The sequence below is a fragment of the Manis pentadactyla genome, chromosome 16 (assembly GCF_030020395.1).
Source record: "Manis pentadactyla isolate mManPen7 chromosome 16, mManPen7.hap1, whole genome shotgun sequence".
Lineage (NCBI taxonomy): Eukaryota > Metazoa > Chordata > Mammalia > Pholidota > Manidae > Manis > Manis pentadactyla.
Genome location: NC_080034.1, coordinates 14,718,522 through 14,739,054, shown reverse-complemented (window position 1 = coordinate 14,739,054; position 20,533 = coordinate 14,718,522). Strand labels below are relative to the sequence as shown.

The window sequence follows — 20,533 nt, the reverse complement described above, 5'->3', positions numbered from 1 at the left end:
AAGATGGTGGTTACATTCTCACTGGGCAGCTGAGTGAAAAAGCAGAAAAAAGAGAAGATTATAAATTCAGTTTTAGACATCCCTAACTTTAAGGTGCCTGAGAAAATGCCGAAGCAGAGAAATAAGCAGTAGGCAGTTGGATATATAGGTTTAAAGATCAAGACTGAGATCTAGAGCAGATAAGGATCTACAAGTAATCAACAAAGTAGTATTGAACCCAAGAGAAAATATCCAATTACCAAAGGACTAAGATAACCCTGTGGACCACAAATATTTTAGGGGGAAAAAAGGAAGAACCAAAGGAACTTGAGAAGGAGCAGCCAGTGAGGACACAGGAAAACCAGTGGAGCTAATACCAAAAATCATTACAGTCCAGGGAATACACAAAACAAAATATAAAAATGGAAAATATTATAAACAATAAATTTCTATATATTTTAAAAACTGTTGGACTCTTAAATATAATTATATACCTGAAATAGTTTATTCAGTATAATTATCTTAATAAAGCATGCTTAACACTCTTTCTCGATGACTGCAGTCCCCCGTCAGAAACATAAAACAGTAAAGGGAGGAGTAACACTCTGGTGCTCTCTCTGGGCTCCTTCTGTGAGCAGAGCTGCCAACAGTTGTTTCTGAATTCTTATGCTCTACAAAAAGTGTTTTTGTTTTTTGAACTTTTTTCCATCCAAAATAGAAAACAAGATAACCTGTGACTGAGGTTGAGCCAGAAACTTGAGAAGTAAAACTTTAATTTTTGTGAATAAAACAGATGACCCCTGCCTCTCCTTGACCTTCGGTTAAGTATTTAATTTCAAGTTGTGATCACTGCTATGCAAATGAGATACAAAGAAAAAGACTAGTGTATGTGTTAAAAGGTGGGGAAAGCATACATTCGGATTGATCTAAAGGATCATATAAATTCTCAACATAGAGAGGTCCAAGAGGGAGTAAGAAAAGACGAACCTAAAGCCAGATGGAGAGGTCCAGGACACACTCTGGGATTTAACCAACCTCTCAAATACATTAAGAGCTCACTGAGCTTAAGAATTACAATAATGATTAAAGTAAGAGTGCAACAACTGTAGGATGACAGTCTCAACAGAAAGTAAACTGAATTTAGCATCCAACATGTACTCAGTATGTTAAATTTTCTAATACTTTATACTTTATAGTGTCCACCCCTTGGTTGACAAGTTAGGAGACAAATGATGAGCTAGCTGGCTATGATTAGAAAACATTAAGAGTCGGAGGACTAAAGTGGGTCGGGAATTTTTTGGTTAATCAAAGCTGGAGGTCTGCTTAAAATGTTAACTTCATGGATAAACTGCTGTATTTGCCACTGTCCTAGATCAAAGTGAAAGAACATCTGCTTAATTGAGTTAGCCTTATATGGACAGTAAACATTGAGACAGTCTCATCAGGGACAGCTATAGAACTCTGAATGCTCTCCAGTTATCAAAAAATAAAACTATTTTTTAGGTTGACATCTTCTAATGACGTGAAGATGTATGAAAGACCTTTCAAACTTCAGGTAGAATGGGGAAAGGGAAAGGGGTAGCAGGGATGACTACGTGTGATTATTTCTGAGTGTATTTTTTGCGCAGCTCTGACTCTCAGCCCACAGTATTGCTTCATGATGTATATCCTTCTCATATATATAAACCATTAAAACGAACAAAGGTGTATGGGGTGGGGGTGGGTCCAAAATGGAATACAAACAGTAATAAAAGAACCTGACTGTATTACACATGAGTAACATGACCACACTGAGGAGGCCAGAGAAGAACCTAAGGAACTGCACCTTGACTGGAGGCTGTAAAGCCAAAGGCACAAAAGGATTGCACAAAAATTCTGTAGCCTACCTAACATAAGTCTCTCTCCTGGAGATAGGGGCAAAAATATGAAATTATTTTGTGTATAGAGAAAGAAATAAATGCACTGTAGATGATAAAAGCTGTGTTTCTACCATTGGAGAAAAAAGTTATAAATAAGAAAAGGAGCAAGAGTAAGATGAACTCTATGATGTGAACCTGGAAGCTGAGGTATCAGTACAAACCCATGATTTTAAACATATGTACAGACAGATTTTTTAAAAACGTAGATATGCATGGGTTAGTATACATAATGTCTTTCTTAGCTCTGTCTGCCAAGAGAGCCTAGAAGCAAGAAAAATCCAATGGAAATAGCTCTGCTCTCATGGAGATCTTAATTTCTAAATACTATTCTCTAAGTAAAACAAACCAAGGCTCCTTAGAGAAATAGTTGGTACTAGGAGTGGGACGGGGAAAATACAAGATGAACCTGGAATATCATGTGGCACCAGAAATTAAGCGACTGCTCAAAAAATACAGGAGTTTGTCAAAAGAACACAGGAACCAACCTGAAGGAACTTCCAAAGGCCAAAGCTGGAATAACTTGAGCAACAGAATAAATAATGATAGTACTGGATTTTAACCCATAAAATAAAATAGATATCCATGAGTCAATACTGATATAATCACATAAATAAATGGGAAAGCAAGCTCTTCTTACAGAGGAATTTTACTTAACAAATGTGGAAAGGAAAAGGGAAACAATTACCATCAGGCAAATCCTACAAATTGCTGCAGCTAAGATTCACCAACAGATGCTACAGCAGTTACTGGGTGAAAGTTTGAAGGAACAGTATCAGCACTAGCTCAAATCATCTCCAAAACATTCATCTACTACAAAAATACAGCAACTTTACAGTGGAGAAATACCACCTTATCCAAGTGATCAAGGTAAATGTTACCATTAATATACATCAACTTCAGGGACCCCTCTATATGCTGCACCAAGGACACAACATGATTTTTAAAGTATTCTTGCCAAAGTACACCGCCTAATTCCAATGATGAGAAAATATCAAACCAATTTGAGGGGCATTCTACAAAATAACCAATTCTCTTCAAAAGTACAAAGGTCACAAAAGACAGATGAGTTACAGATTCAAAGACACCAAAAAGAAGTAACAACTAAATGTAGTATGTAATTATGAAACAGAAAAAAGAAAAATTGGCAAAATTCTAATAGTCTGTAGTTAATATTACTGTATCAATGTTAATTTCTTATTCTTGATAATTATTCTATGACCATGTAAAATGTAAGGAGAGGAGGATGAGGGACAAAAACTCTACTACCTTTGCAACTTTTCTCTAATTCTAACATTAATTCAAAATAAAACTTAAAAAATCTTTCCAGTTTCAAAATAAGACATATGAAAAAATACATACACAACAAAGCAGTTAATAAAAGGCAAAATCTGTAGACTCAAGAGGCCATGTTTCTTTAAAATCAGCCTCTTTATTTCATCTTAAACTCTAAGATGAATACAAAAAAAAAACTATTCCTAAAGGAATACAAAAAAAAACTATTTTAACGAAGTCACAAAATGTCTAAGGTAAAAGGGGACAAGCTGAGTTTCAACTAAGCCTCACTGAGGCACACTATCAGGGAACTAACACTTGGTTCCAAGATCAGGCATCTTGAGGCTGAAAATCTTAGCACTAGTAGATCAAGGTTCAAAAGAAGGGAGTAAATATCCCAGTTTAATGCAAGACACTTATGTATTAAAACTTATGACTTTTCCCATATATAATAAAGAAGCAAAATCACTTATCTTCATGTAAAACTGGGTTTAATTAACTCACTAATACTTATCTAGCCAAAACAGTATTTATATCCAGAATATAGAAAGAATTCCTATCAATAAAGACAGCATCATAGAAAAGATGGGCTAAGAGCTTGAAGAAATACTTCACAAAAGAGCATCACATTGAAATGGCCAGTACACATGCAGGAAAAAGTGCTCAATGTCATTAATCCACAGGGGAATACAAATTAAAAGCACAATGAACTGCAACTACACAATCACACAATAACCTAATATGAAAAAGAACATATGGAGTGAACAATCTAACCAGACTTACTACTAGTGGGAGTGTAGACTGGTATAACTGCTTTGGAAATAATAAGCATACCCTATAATCACTCAACAAAAACATGCACATACATTCACTGTGAGAATGTTCACAAAAGCTTTATTCTCAATAGCCAAAACCCAAAAGCAATCTAAATGCCCATCAACAATAAAATGGAAAACTATTATAACATTCACACAATAGAATATTATACAGCCATGAAACTACATAACTACATAAACCAAATATGGATGAATCTCACAATGTGTTCAATGTTGAATGGAGGAAGTCAGACATAAGAACACTTGCTGTAGCTGTATGTTTTCATTTGAGTTTAGTAACAAGTTAAATTTTAAAAAAAAAACTGCAAAGGAAAACTCCCCTGGGGGTAACTAACCTGTATCAGTTAAGGCATACTATCTACCTACCTACCTACAAATATACATACATACATACATAAAGAGACCACAGGGATTGAATGGAAAATCCAGAAGTAGGCCCCCAAGTAAACGGAAAATTAGCATGTGAGAAAAATACTATCAAATCACTGAGGTAAAGATGTACTTGTTAATAAGTAGTGCTAGAACTGCACAGTCATTTGGAAAAAACAAAATTAAATCTGTATCTTACCACACTCAAAAATAAACTCTAAGTGCATTTAGGGATATAAGTGTAAAACAAACAAACAAACAAAACCATACAAGTGAATTTCTTTTTATTGTTGGTAGAGGGAAAAGCTTTCTAACCATAACTCAAAATACAAAATAAATTTGAGTACACAAAAAATGTTTGCATAACCAGAAAGCAAACATATACAAAATACCATAAACAAAGTCTTAAGATAACTGACAACTTAGGAGAAAATATTTGCAAGATACACCAGAAAGCCAATACGGTAGTATGTAAAGAAATGAAAAATTGCAGAGAAAAGGACAAAAAAAAATCCAATTGAAAAATGGGAAAAAGATACCTCACACACAAAAAAATTAAAATGGCCCTCTGATATTTGGGGGAAAAAAATGTTCAAACTCACAGAGAAATGCAAATTAAATAACATCATTCTCTAACCCATCACTCTAAAATCTGCATCTCTTAACACTGTTGTAATAAAATTTTCAAAAGCATCTCAGGAGCTCAAGGATCTTCTCTGAAACCACAGCACATCTTATGGGGCTGGAACTCATAACCTACAGGTCAACCTCTGTCCAGTTTCAAATACATATTTACACGTGCAAGCATGCTCACACAGAACACTAATTCCTATATGCCTCTTCTCTGATATTTATGATGGGCTTCACTTACAGTGTTCTAAAAAATATATAATTTAACACAATAGCTGGCATTGCGCTAAGTGAACAACCACCCTGAGCTGGGTACTGTTATCATCATCTGCATTTTACAGATGACAAAACAGCTTAGTGGTAGACCTAAGATTCATACTCCAGAGTCTAAACTCATAAAGTGACAACAACAAGGTCATTCAATGATAACTTTCCAGTCCTTATTTTACTTGACCTCTCTATGCAGGCTCTGGCCTGCTGACAGGTCCCTCCTGAGACTCCCTTCCCATGCTAGCCTTTCTCTGTGTCACTACACTCAGACCACATTCAAATGAAGAACTTCTATTCATGAGAAAACCATTAAGAAAGAATCACAAGGTCAGTAAATATATCTATAACACATACAATCAACTGGCTTTTTATCCAGAAAGTATGAAGCAAATCAATAAGAAAAAGATAATCCCAAAGTAAAGCAGGCAAAGGATGTCAACAGACCATAAAAATGAAAAGTTGCTCAACTTCATCTAGCCAAAGAGATGTAAGTTAAAATTAGAGTGAGATTGTACTAAAGACCCACCAGAAGGGCTAAAACTAAAGTGTCTGATAATACCAATTACTGGTGAAATACCAAGTATTGATGTAATGCCAAGTATTTCACCAACTACTGGTGAAAATATAGACACAGAAACTCTTATTCACTGATGATGAAAAGTGTAAAATGGTACAACCTACTTGAAAAAGACAGTATCTACTAAAATTGAATATACACTAAAAATCCAGCAGCAATTTCATCCCTAAAGACATACCCTAGAGAAGGACGTGCACATGTTCAGCAAGAGATGTGTACAAGTGTTCATGGAAACATTATTCTTAATAGCCAAAATTGGGAAATAACACAAATGTCCATCAAAAGTAGAATAAAAAATAGAATTAAAAAAAAGTAAATAAAAAAACTGTGGTATATCCATAATCAGAACACTAAACAGCAATGAGGATGAATGATTTCTTATGCAGCAACATAGTCTTAAAATCATGAAGTCAGAATAGTGGCTGCCTGAGGGAAGGAAAGGTCTTACCAGGAAGGTCACAACATATGAATCTTGTATCAGGCCAGTGGCTACCTCTGTTATTACGAAGAGGCAAGGGTCATGGGAAGCTTCTGAGAAGCTGGCAATATTCTATTCCTTGCCCTAGATGGTGTTTACATGGGTGTTTACTTTATGATAATCCATTACTATTACCTGCTGGATGTACCTTTATATAGATATTATATTTCACAATAAAAAGGTATAAAAAGGAAATCAACTGACAACACTTAAGTCAAGGTAATTTACATAAAAATCTGGATTTACAACCTGTTTTGAAAAACTGGAAAATCAGGCCTACTTTCCTCCATGCCAACAATCAACTGTAGGCTGTGCAATAGCTACTTCCTTCAGACCAACTTGTGCTCTCTGACTGCCCTAAGTACCCTCTCTCCTGGCTTTTATGATTCATGCTACTGCTGGCCTAAGACTCACCTAAACACCCTTCCATACCCATCTCCCTGACACTCCTTTAGAACACAGGAACATTTAAGTGAGTGCATACGAATTATAAAGCATTTATAAAGCAGGTGTGCAGTTAAAGCAAGTAAATTTAACCTCATGTTCCTCATCTATAAAAAAGATACTAGTAGGGATCACGGGAAGATGGCGGCATGAGTAGTTCAGAGGAAATCTCCTCCCCAAAACATACATATTTATGAAAATACAATAAATACAACTATTCCTAAAAGAGACACCAGTGGATGCTGTACAACAGCCAGGATACATCTACATCTGTGAGAACGCAACATCACACAAAGGGGGTAAGATACAAGCCACGGCCAGTTGGGACCCGAACGCACCCCCACCCCAAAACCCGGCGGGAAGAAAGGAGTCAGAACAGGGAGGGAGTGAAAGCCCAGGATTGCTAGACAACCAGTTCTAGAAATTCGCACCCGGAACGCAAACACAAGGCTGCTGGATATTAGGGAAACGGAAAAGCAAAACCTGTGGGCAGGTCCCCGCAACTGGTGCCCCTGAGACAAAAGAAAAGCAAGTGCTTTCTGCAAGTCTTAAAGAGACAGGGACCCCATAGCTGGATGAAGTTGTCCCGGCACATATAGCCAGCAGCTGGGAATACCGGGGAAACTTAGGCGCCCTAAACCCCGGGGAGGCAGTGCAGCTCTGAAGCCCCTCAAGGCACTAAGCAGCCTGCCAGTCGTTCCTCCAACTGGCGCAGACCCTGACACACCGGCCCAGTAGTGGGAGAGTGGCAGCACATGCCAGGGATGGCAGCGCCGGAAGGGACCGGGAGCAGATCCGTGCGCCACAGGAGAGGCTTGTGCTAGCCCACAGCAGCGCAACTGAACAGCCTGGGCGTGGCTCGCGTACACCCACAGCATTGAAGCCAGAGGAGCCCAGTAGAGGCCCGCGTGGAAGAGCCCCGCGCACATCTGCAGTGGAGCCAGAGCAAGCAGGCGCACTCCCAGCAGCTGACCAGAATCGCACCCCAACGCACAGCCACCCGGGCCAGACCCAAAGGCCGCGGCTGCCACACAGCTGCCCGGCAGGGGTGCTGCTACCACAGAGGCACGCACCTGGCGTGCCTACCACTCCCCACAGGGCTCCGTGCTGCTCTGACGGAGACCCTGCCCACAGCAGCTTAGGGGACTAACCCGGTGGCTGCTCCAGGAGTGTGGGTAACCATCACAGGCAGCGGAGAAGAGCAAGGCATCCAGCAAGCAGGAAAGGACTTTCTTCTCCCAGCTGACACACCCGCAACCTGCCTGCAGCCACTGCTATCACCATGAAAAGGCAAAAAAATTAGTCCAGTCCAAGATAGTTCAAACAACACCTCAGAAAGGATCTGCAGAGGCAGACCTAACCAGTCTCCCTGAAAAAGAATTCAAAATAAAAATCATAAACATGCTGACAGAGCTGCAGAGAAATATGCAAGAGCTAAGGGATGAAGTCCGGAGGGAGGTTACAGAAGTGAAACAAACTCTGGAAGGATTTATAAGCAGAATGGATAAGATGCAAGAGGCCATTGATGGAATTGAAACCAGAGAACAGGAACGCATAGAAGCTGACATAGAGAGAGATAAGAGGATCTCCAGGAATGAAACAATATTAAGAGAACTGTGTGACCAATCCAAAAGGAACAATATCCGCATTATAGGTGTACCAGAGGAAGAAGAAAGAGAAAAAGGGATAGAAAGTTCTTTGAAGAAATAATTGCTGAGAACTTCCCCAAACTGGGGGAGGAAATAGTTTCTCAGACTACAGAGGCACACAGAACTCCTGAGAGATGGGACCCAAAGAAGTCAACACCAAGACACATAATAATTAAAATGGCAAAGATCAAGGACAAGGACAGAGTATTAAAGGCAGCCAGAGAGAAAAAAGGTCACCTACAAAGGAAAACCCATCAGGCTATCATCAGACTTCTCAACAGAAACCCTACAGGCCAGAAGAGAATGGCATGATATACTTAATGCAATGAAACAGAAGGGCCTCGAACCAAGACTACTGTATCCAACACGAATATCATTTAAATATGAAGGAGGGATTATACAATTCCCAGACAAGCAAAAGTTGAGGGAATTTGCCTCCCACAAACCACCTCTACAGGGCATCTTAGAGGGACTGCTCTAGATGGGAGCACTCCTAAATAGAGCACTGAACAAAACACCCAACATATGAAGAATGGAGGAGGAGGAAAAAGAAGGGAAAGAAATAATCATCAGACTGTGTTTATAACAGCTCAATAAGCAAGTTAAGTCAGACAGTAAGGTAGTAAAGAAGCTAACCTTGAACCTTTGGTAACCACGAATCTAAAGCCTGCAATGGCAATAAGTACGTATCTTTCAAAAATCACCCTAAATGTAAATGGACTGAATGCACTAATCAAAAGACAGAGAGTAACAGAATGGATAAAAAAGCAAGACCCATCTATATGCTGCTTACAAGACACACACCTCAAACCCAAAGACATGCACAGATTAAAAGTCAAGGGATGGAAAACTATATTTCATGCAAACAACAGAGAGAAAAAAGCAGGTGTTGCAATACTAGTATCAGACAAAATAGACTTCAAAATAAAGAAAGTAACGAGATAAAGAAGGACATTACATAATGATAAAGGGCTCAGTCCAACAAGAGGATATAACCATTATAAAGATATATGCACCCAATACAGGAGCACCAATATATGTGAAACAAATATAACAGATTTAAAGGAGGAAACAGAATGCAATGCATTCATTTTGGGAGACTTAACACACCATTCACTCCAAAGGACAGATCCACCAGACAGAAAATAAGTAAGCACACAGAGGCACTGAACAACACACTAGAACAGATAGACCTAATAGACATCTACAGAACTCTACATCCAAAAGCAACAGGATATACATTCTTCTCAAGTGCACATGGAACATTCTCGAGAATAGACCACATACTAGGCCACAAAAAGAGCCTCAGTAAATTCCAAAAAATTGAAACCCTACCAACCAACTTTTCAGACCACAAAGGTATAAAAAGAACCTCAGTAAATTCCAAAAGATTGAAACCCTACCAACCAACTTTTCAGACCACAAAGGTATAAAACTAGAAATAAATTGTACAAAGAAAGCTAAAAAAGGCTCACAAACACATGGAGGCTTAACAACATGCTCCTAAATAATCAATGGATCAATGACCAAATTAAAATGGAGATTGAGCAATATATGGAAACAAATGACAACAACAACACAAAGCCCCAACCTCTGTGGGACGCAGCGAAAGCAGTCTTAAGAGGAAAGTATAAAGCAATCCAAGCATATTTAAAGAAGGAAGAACAATCCCAAATGAATAGTCTAATATCACAATTATCAAAATTGGAATAAGAAGAACAAATGAGGCCTAAGGTCAACAGACGGAGGGACATAATAAAGATCAGAGAAGAAATAAATAAAATTGAGAAGAATAAAACAATAGAAAAAAATCAATGAAACCAAGAGCTGGTTCTTTGAGAAAATAAACAAAAGAGATAAGCCTCCAGCCAGACTTATTAAGAGAAAAAGAGAGTCAACACACATCAACAGAATCAGAAACGAGAAAGGAAAAATCACAACGGACCCCACAGAAATACAAAGAATTATTAGAGACTACTATGAAAACCTATATGCTAACAAGCTGGGAAACCTAGGAGAAATGGACAACTTCCTAGAAAAATACAACCTTCCAAGACTGACCCAAAAAGAAACAGAAAATCTAAACAGACCAATTACCAGCAATGAAATTGAAGCGGTAATCAAAAAACTACCCAAGAACAAAACTCCCGGGACAGATGGATTTACATCAGAATTTTATCAGACATACAGAGAAGACATAATACCCATTCTCCTTAAAGTTTTCCAAAAAATAGAAGAGGAGGGGATACTCCCAAACTCATTCTATGAAGCCAACATCACCCTAATACCAAAACCAGGCAAAGACCCCACCAAAAAAGAAAACTACAGACCAATATCCCTGATGAACGTAGATGCAAAAATACTCAACAAAATATTAGCAAACCGAATTCAAAAATACATCAAGAGGATCATACACCATGACCAAGTGGGATTCATCCCAGGGATGCTAGGATGGTACAACGTTCGAAAATCCATCAACATCATCCACCACATCAACAAAAAGAAGGACAAAAACCACATCATCATCTCCATAGATGCTGAAAAAGCATTCGACAAAATTCAACATCTGTTCATGATAAAAACTCTTAACAAAATGGGCATAGAGGGGAAGTACCTCAACATAATAAAGGCCATACACGATAAACCCACAGCTAACATCATACTGAACAGCAAGAGGCTGAAAGCTTTTCCTCTGAGATCGGGAACAAGACAGGGATGCCCACTCTACCCACAGTTATTCAACATAGTACTGGAGGTCCTAGCCATGGCAATCAGACAAAACAAAGAAATACAAGGAATCCAGATTGGTAAAGAAGTCGTCAAACTGTCACTATTTGCAGATGACATGATAGTGTACATAAAAAACCCTAAAGACTCCACCCCAAAACTACTAGAACTAATATCGGAATTCAGCAAAGTTGCAGGATACAAAATTAACACACAGAAATCTGTAGCTTTCCTACACACTAACAATGAATTAATAAAAAGAGAAATCAGGAAAACAATTCCATTCACAATAGCATCAAAAAGAATAAAATACCTAGGAATAAACCTAACCAAGGAAGTGAAAGACCTATACCCTGAAAACTACAAGACACTCTTAAGAGAAATTAAAGAGGTTACTAATAAATGGAAACTCATCCCATGCTCCTGGCTGGGAAGAATTAATATCGTCAAAATGGCCATTCTGCCCAAAGCAATATACAGATTTGATGCAATCCCTATCAAATTACCAGCAGCATTCTTCAGTGAACTGGAACAAATAGTTCAAAAATTCATATGGAACCACCAAAGACCCTGAATAGCCAAAGCAATCCTGAGAAGGAAGAATAAAGTGGGGGTGATCTCGCTCCCCAACTTCAAGCTCTACTACAAAGCCACAGTAATCAAGACAATTTGGTACTGGCACAAGAACAGAGCCACAGACCAGTGGAACAGAATAGAGACTCCAGACATTAACCCAAACATATATGGCCAATTAATATACGATAAAGGAGCCATGGGCCTACAATGGGGAAATGACAGTCTCTTCAACAGATGGTGCTGGCAAAACTGGACAGCTATATGTAAGAGAATGAAATTGGATCACTGTCTAACCCCATACACAAAAGTAAACTCCAAATGGATCAAAGACCTGAATGTAAGTCATGAAACCATAAAACTCTTAGAAAAAAAACATAGGCAAAAATCTCATGGACATAAACATGAGTGACTTCTTCATGAACATATCTCCCCGGGCAAGGGAAACAAAGGCAAAAATGAACAAGTGGGATTATATCAAGCTAAAAAGCTTCTGTACAGCAAAGGACACCATCAATAGAACAAAAAGGCATCCTACAGTATGGGAGAACATATTCATAAATGACAGATCCGATAAAGGATTGACATCCAAAATATATAAAGAGCTCACACGCCTCAACAAACAAAAAGCAAATAATCCAATTAAAAAATGGGCAGAGGAGCTGAATAGACAGTTCTCTAAAGAAGAAATCCAGATGGCCAACAGGCACATGAAAAGATGCTCCACATCGCTAATCATCAGAGTAATGCAAATTAAAACCACAATGGGATATCACCTCACACCAGTAAGGATCACCATCATCAAAAAGACAAACAACAACAAATGTTGGCGAGGTTGTGGAGAAAGGGGAACCCTCCTATACTGCTGGTGGGAAATGTAAACTAGTTCAACCATTGTGGAAAGCAGTATGGAGATTCCTCAGAATGCTCAAAATAGAAATACCATTTGACCCAGGAATTCCACTTCTAGGAATTTACCCTAAGAATGCAGCACTCCAGTTTGAAAAAGACAGATGCACCCCTATGTTTATCGCTGCACTATTTACAAGAGCTAAGATATGGAAGCAACCTAAATGTCCATCAGTAGATGAATGGATAAAGAAGGTGTGGTACATATACACAATGGAATATTACTCAGCCATAAGAAAAAAACAGATCCTACCATTTGCCACAACATGGATGGAGCTAGAAGGTATTATGCTCAGTGAAATAAGCCAGGCGGAGAAAGACAAGTACCAAATGATTTCACTCATGTGGAGTATAAGAACAAAGAAAAACTGAAGGAACAAAATAGCAGCAGAATCACAGAACCCAACAATGAACTAATAGTTACCAAAGGGAAAGGGACTGGGGACAATGGGTGGGAAGGGAGGGACAAGGGCGGGAAGAAAAGAAAGGGACATTACAATTAGCATGTATAGTGTTGGGGGGGCACGGGGAGGGCTGTGCAACACAGAGAAGACAAATAGTTATTTTACAACATCTTACTACGCAGATGGACAGTGACTGTGAAGGGGTATGTGGGAGGGACTTGGTGAAAGGGGGAACCTAGTAAACATAATGTTCTTTCTGTAATTGCAGATTAATGATACCAAAATAAAATATAAAAAAAGAAGAAAAAAGATACTAGTACCTAACAGAGCTGTTACGATTAAATGAAATAATGCACATAAAATACCTGTCACAGAATCAGCACTCTGCATTAGGAGGGCTGTTATTTATTTGACACATGTATCTCATACTTTCAACTTTCAGAATGTGAATACCTCAGCATAGCCCATGTCTAGTTTGTATCGATTAAATGAGGCTATTGTAAAATCTACTTTAGCCGCTAAAAGGCCCAGTTTATCTTTAACTACCCAGATACTGCTTTTCCTCCTCCAGCCCTAATCAAGTCAGTAACTTAGCTCACCTTGAAAGCAAAACAAGCAGCCTTGACTGATATACTACCAAACCAAGAAACTGCTATTCTGAGAAAGGATCAAAGCAGTAAATTTCTTATGTTAACTCCGCAAAATAGTCTGAAAACCCGATAAGAAACTTAGTGTCTCTTTAAAAATAAACACTTAGAGAGACCATCTGGTAGATCCACATCCCTAGCTCCTGGTCTCTCAACTGCCTATAAATCCCCTAGACAACGCACCACCACGGACTCTCTTGTCCCCTCCTAGCGTAAGCCGGGAGCTCTGTTCTTTCACTCTATCTCTAAATAAAAGCCTGTACCTTGCTCTCCTACCTTGACTGTGAAGCTCATTCTTCGGCTTCGTGAACAAGAACCCCAGCATCACTAACAGTATAGTGCAACTTGTGCCATTACACAACTTATGAGAAAAGGCACTGTATGATTTGAACAGTAGCTGTCTTACAAAGCTGTCCTAAAACCAACCTAAGACTTGTAAACATACCCAGGATTACCAGTGACATACACAGACTACAGTTTTAACCATGAACATCTGTAACGCCAAACATGCTATCATAAAAGATTAAAAACTTTTTTGCCTTAAATACTATAAAAATATTACTAGTGAAAAGTAAGTCTTGTACAAACTTAGCAGGTCCAGAAAAATATCACTATAGTGAAGCTTATTAAAAGTTGGCAGATGTCAAGTGACTTCTCGTAACGTGAGGTTTTAGTTTACCTTAAAGTAACATGAAGCAAACATGCATTGATTATGAAGTACCAAAATTAAAACTATATGTAACAGCCACGCAGGACCAAATTCCTGTCTATAAACACTAATTTTGTAATTAGTTTTGTTTATTAACTTAGTTACAGTACTTAACTTTCAAATGTTCAGCTATTAGAAAAGTCCACTGTGCCCACTTGATACAATAAACTAATTCCTAAGAAGTGGTATAAATAATTTTCATACTAAATGACAGTATAATTTTAGAAATAACCAGGAGGAAAGGGGGTAGAACTGTCCCTGAAACATAATGGAAACATTTAAGCAGCAAAGTCTAATAAACATATAGAACAGGACAATCTTAAATTTTATTACTTCCTCCAATGTGAAACAGTTTGAAAATCTAGAAACCACTGCAACTTCCTTCAGCCACTTTCCATGATTTAACCAATGGAAAAGTTTCTAATTCTGCCAGCCAGAAAAGGAACTGAGATCAGAAACTTCAGGGCCATTATTATATCAGCTCCAGATGCTTTGAATAAACATTTCAAACAGAAAAATAAATACGTGAAATCACTACCCTTAAGTACTGCGATACCGTTTGATATACTAATTTTTAAGGTGGAAGGTTTAAACAACTCACATTTCTGTGTTACTGTAATTGATAAAAATAGCAGGTAGAACTTTATGATGAAAAATATTAAAATGTACAAAAGGAGAGAAATTTAATGATTTTTAGTAACTCCAGCTTTTTAATACAAGACATAAATTAGCTCCAAGGCACTGAAAAATGGCATACTACAATCACATGGAAAAACTGTTAGCAAAAAGTGTTACTTTTTTGCTAATCCCACAAGTCTTTGCTATTCGTTTTTAAGAATTCATCTTATTGTCCGCTTGTAGGGGTATTTCGTGTTACTTTTGAAAGTTTAATTCAAGTTAAACTACTAAAAATGTGTTAAGGCGTTAATGTTTTCAATGTTACCTTAAATAACACAACGTGAAAAAAAAATCCGACCAACTACACACGAGCTGAGCGTTGTGCTGTCTTCAATGCCTTATAGCCGGGGCGCGCAGACCGTAAAGCGTGACATGAGATCGTAACCACACGGTTTCGCCTGGGACCAGCCACTCCTCCAAAGACAGCAGCCACTGGCTTGCTGGAAGGGGCCCGCCCAGGGGCCGCAGAGCCCACTCCCCGCGCCGGACCCGTTGCGCGTCCCCGCCCGCCGCGAGCCGGAGCCAGGCACCCACGCCGGCAGCGATGCACCGCCCCGGCCGGCGCTTCGGTGCGCCCGCCGCCCCCTCCTCTGGGCCGCCGGCCCGAAGGCTCCAGGCGCGCGCGTCCCCCAGCGGCCCGGCCCACCCGCCGTCCCCGGCGCCCCGCAGCCGCCCGCAGGGAGGAGGGAGGAGCGCCGGCCCGTCCCGCTCGGGCTCGGCCCTGGTGGCCGCAGAGGGGCTCACCGTGGCGGCCGCGGCTCTGGCGGATACCTTGTCTCTTTCCAGCGCCGCGCGAGGCGCCTCGGAGCCGAAACTCCGCGCCGGCAGCCCTCCGGCCCTTCGCGCCCCAGGGCAGATACACAGCTCCCGGGCGCGGGGGGGCTGAGGGCGGGGCGGCAGGAGGGGTCCGGCCCTCGGAGAGGGGTCTCGGCTCAGACCGAATACGGGAAGCGCCCGCCCCGCCCCACCCGGGACCTCTCCTCAGGGCGCGCCCGGCCGGCACCTCCCTCCGACTGCGGTTGCCCGGTCGGCCTTCCGAGCCCTCGCAGCCGGGCCACGTCGGCCCGGCCCACCGGCAGCACCGCGAGTCTCTGGCCTCCCCGCGGCACGCCCGGTGACTCCTCACAAGCCGCCTCCCGCACGTAACTTCCCTGGAACCAGACGCGGGGGAAACACCGGCCGGCGACAGGTTGAGGCGGCGCCGGCAACGGCTACTGCACGCGGCCCCGCCCACCAGCCGGCCCAGCCCACTGAGCATGCCCGGGTGGGGCGGGGCCACGACGGAGTGGGGCGCGCGGGCCACGCCCCTCTCCCTCCCGGGGTCCGACCCCAGCCGCGGAAGGAAAAGTCCCATTTCGGAAGTAACTTGGCAGACAGAGTTTCCTTTGGCCGGCAACTCTTCCTCTTTTTTCATCAAAGGTCCCGCAGAAATCGTCCCCCGAGGAGAAAGCTGTGTACCACGTCTTTCCGACTTCTGACAGAGACTTGTCCACTTGCTCCTCAACGAGGGGCGCGGGATTAGCACCACGCAGGAGGGCGGCTGGAAAGGCGGGCACAGAAGGACCTGACAATCGTGTCCTTACCGTGGAACGTCACAGCTGTCACCATATGCTGGCCATGCTTCTGCATGGAAGGCAGAATGAGTTTTTCTGTAAAGCAAGTCCTGGCTTTCAGCTCTGAGGATCAACTAATTGCTCTCATTCTCAACAGACTGTCCCAACTAAAACTGACAACGAGGTCATGGGCACCCCAGGGGCAAGCAACCTGAGAAATACCCAGGAGGGTTTTTGTGCTATGTTGGCCCACTCACATTAGGCCTCAAGATATTATCCAAAGTCTCTCTTCTCCCACCCATCTAGACAGGGATCTCAAAAGTTTATTTTGGACATCAACAATGCTGACATTCTTAGGGGTGAGAGAAGGGGTCAGTCTGCCTTGCATTTCTAAACCCAGTTCTCCAGCTCACGCTGAGCAGAAAAGGAAGTCCACAGTCCAGTTCAGTCAGCCACTACAAAAACTCCCCAAAATGGTCACTGCCTTGCTACCCAAAAAACATGCATGAAATCCTTCCCGGCCTCATTACATTTCGTAAAATGTAAAGCTTTTCACAAATGTCAGATATTCTGAGTAACATTAAATGATATCCTTAAAATACCTAGTATAGTGCCAAAATGTACACAAGAAGTGGAAAAAAAGCACAAACTTTAGGTTTTAAATAATGGTTCTCTTTAGAATTCAACTATACAAAAAGATCAAACATCTTAACCAAGAAATACCCATGTAACTTACATACATAGCAATAGAGATTTCAAAATAAAGTATATTTTGCAACTGAAGCTATCTGAACTAGAAAATTGTCTGGAGCTTCTGGTGCTAGTCAGTGAAGTGGTATTTACTTTTATTTGCCATGAATTGGTATCTCTCAAGAGATTTCTCTCTCTCAAGATGAAAAAGATGCACCTTAGTTCCAATATAATACATTATTTTCTTCTGAACTTTGTTCATCCAAGTACTTCATTAAGAGTGTAAGTTCCTTGATGATAGGGACTATGAATCTCATTGAGCTTAGCAACCTTAGAGCTTAATGAGGTTCCCAGAGTGGTATGACTGAGAACTGTACAGGTTTCCTACTGTCAGGACTGTTACCTGGAAGTTCTTTTCACTCCAGTTACCTGCAGGCATCTGGGCCAGTTCCTTAGGGCTCTCATCCAAATAAGAGGAATGGTGTGGTCTTCCTGTCACCTCCTCCAGGCCTCGCCACAGGAGGACCAAACATCTGTAAACCACTAAACCAAGAGATTTGCTTTATAAATCAATGAAAATGACATTTCCCCCTAGGGAGACTTCCACCTGGGATAATTAGAAATTTCTACTCCGGAAATGATTTGAGACTTTGAGCTACCTTAAATTCTTTTCATACATAGGGTATAAATAAAGAATCAACGTTATCTCCTTCAGAGCCCTCTGGTGCCAATTTTTCTGTTACCTCCTGAGAAATCAAAAGAGCCAGAAAGTGAAGGAAGTAATAATTCTCTGTTCACTCCATCTGCTGAAGTAGTCACTAAATTTTTTCTTACATTCACCTGTATATGAGGTGATTTATTCAGCATTCAAAACAATACAGGTTTTATTAGTGCAAAGACATAGAAGCCAAATACGGAATGAATTCTATCACTATGAATCAATGCATGATTCCTGGTCCCTTTAAATTCTAGTAGTTGAGTGACATAATTTTTCATGTGTGAGGGGAATGGTGGTAATTGGAGAATAAGAAACCTAAGAGTAGTCTTGTTAAAGAACTACTTATTCCTGGCTCATATTTTTATAGCACCAAACACATTTTCCCCTTAATCTCTCCTTTTGCAGAGCAAATAGAGTATTACCAAACAATTTCATTTTTCATGGTAAAGCCCTCTACCCTAATCTATGCTTTGTGGTCTGTGGTGTCTGCAGAATCTTCTCCAACCTGCATCTTCCTTGAATTGTTGACCTTAGGAATTCTATGTATATAGCTCGTGAGGATGAAAAGGCAATTCTGTAACTGAATGAGTCTTCTTGTGCTACTACTCCTGATAACGTGTATCATGCAAAAGATACTGCGACTAAAACAGAGTCCTCTGGGACTATCACATCCAGGGGACCCCAGGAGGGCAGCTCTCAGTCCCAGGCAGAGTAGGCAGTTGACTATGTGGCAAAATCAGAAAAAATCTCTCCAGCATTCTGAAAATAATAACCCCACCAAGCACCAAGAGGCAAAAAAAGTCTTCAGTTAGGTTTCATTTCTTTGGTCAAACTGAGCAAAAATGATGTCAACATGCTGAGAGAGGGCTCTATCTTCCCTAATTTAATTCACTTTCAATAAGCTGATCAGATTTTTTAAGCTTCAACTTAAGTGTTGGTGAGTCAGTGAGTGCTAAAAAGAAATGGTTATATACCACCAAGGGGATTTTCTAAGTTCAGGATGAGAATAGCAAAGAATTGATCCTACTTCCCAGTTTTAACCAGAGCTCATCATACTGATGATACACTGTAAGTTATTTCATCAGAGTTTCTTTTAGGATATGTGAGAATACAGTTAGACAGGAATAACAGTGAAGAATAAAGTAGAAGGACTAGATAAACAAAGTCCTTACCTTGTAATTTCAAAACTGCTACTATATGGAATCTAAGACAGCATGAATTGTAAAACATATCATTACATACTAATAAGAAAGAAAAAAAACCCTGCCAATTAAATAGTGACAGAAGGCTCTCTTAACACTAATCATATTTATGTATACTTATTAAAAGAGCTCTTTTGAACTTCATTACATAAGACAAATGATTCAGTTGTTTCCCTACAAATTCTCTACATTCAGAGCCTACCTCACTTTTAAGCTCAGACTCACCAATGTCCATATTTTTTTAATTCTTTCCACACAACATCACCCTCTGTTCCATCAGCTGCATTGGTGATGAACTACTTCATGAAATAATCCACCAAAGAACAGAAGGCATTGACACAAGTTTCTGTACTTACTGGAGATTATGTAGAGTTGGCATACCTTTGACTCTCATTTCAAGAATGTCGTAAAGACCTGTGACTCCCCACTTTTCATACTTCTTCCCCACAACCGATTTGTTGCTGTGGTTTAAGAGTGCTCTATTGAGAAATTATGATGAGAAAAGGGATATTTACACCATTAATAAGTTTCTTCTTCCTGACATATATTAGTTACAAAGGGAAGAATGGTAACTACAGAGGAGGAACTACGGGACAGCATCTTAACCAAGTGATTGAACTTAGCATTAGTAATAACCAAAAAATATCAGTGACTCCTATGATGCACTGGAAAGGCATATCTATGATATTCCTGACCCCCAGCCAAATAGTATAACCTGAATCTAATTGTGAAGAAACGTCAGAATTAACTTAAATTACAGTATAGGCTACAAAATAACTGGCTTATAATGAAAAATATTAGGTCATGAATAGCAAGGAAAGACTGAAGAATTTTCAATTAAAGGAGATTAAAGAGATCAGACAATTAAATACAATATGTGACTCTAGTTTGGATCCTGAATCAGAATTATGACTTATTTTGCTATAAAAGACATCAGTGGAACAATTGGCAACATGTAAATACCTTACAGTGTTTTATCAGTGCTAATTGATTTACTTTGATAGCTATATTGTACTTATATAAGAGAATGACTATTAAAAAAAAATACACATTGAAGTATTATTCAGAGACAAAGGACATCATATCTTCATGTCTTCACTGCAGTTTACTCTCAAATCATTCAGAGAAAAATATTTTTACATAAAATAAAATATTTCATTTTAAAATGGAATGGTAAAAAAATGTCCTAAAATGTTAGCCTTTGTGGAATCAGGGTCAAGCTACTATGGAAATTTTTGTACTGTTTTTCTGAAAGTTTGAAGTTATTTCAAAATAAAATTGTTTTAATAGAGATCCATTT

At 39.9% G+C, this 20,533-nt stretch overlaps 1 protein-coding gene across 8 annotated transcripts in view; it reads right to left on the bottom strand.

Moving 5' to 3' along the window:
- The window catches only part of LOC118927729 (uncharacterized), a 51,677-nt gene extending 31,472 nt beyond the window's left edge, over window positions 1-20,205 (bottom strand). For 3 of the 8 annotated variants that reach the window (XR_008994480.1, XR_008994481.1, XR_008994482.1), the window contains exon 1: window positions 15,815-20,203. Coding sequence is in view for 2 of the 8 variants with exons in the window: in XM_036916271.2 (XP_036772166.2) it covers window positions 15,815-16,484 (670 nt within the window). In the remaining 6 variants the exon portion in view is untranslated. Of the gene's footprint in view, window positions 1-15,814 lie in introns of all 8 variants that reach the window. The other 5 variants (XR_008994483.1, XR_008994484.1, XM_036916271.2 and 2 more) reach the window with 3 other exon arrangements.
- Between the last annotated feature and the right edge of the window lie 328 nt (window positions 20,206-20,533).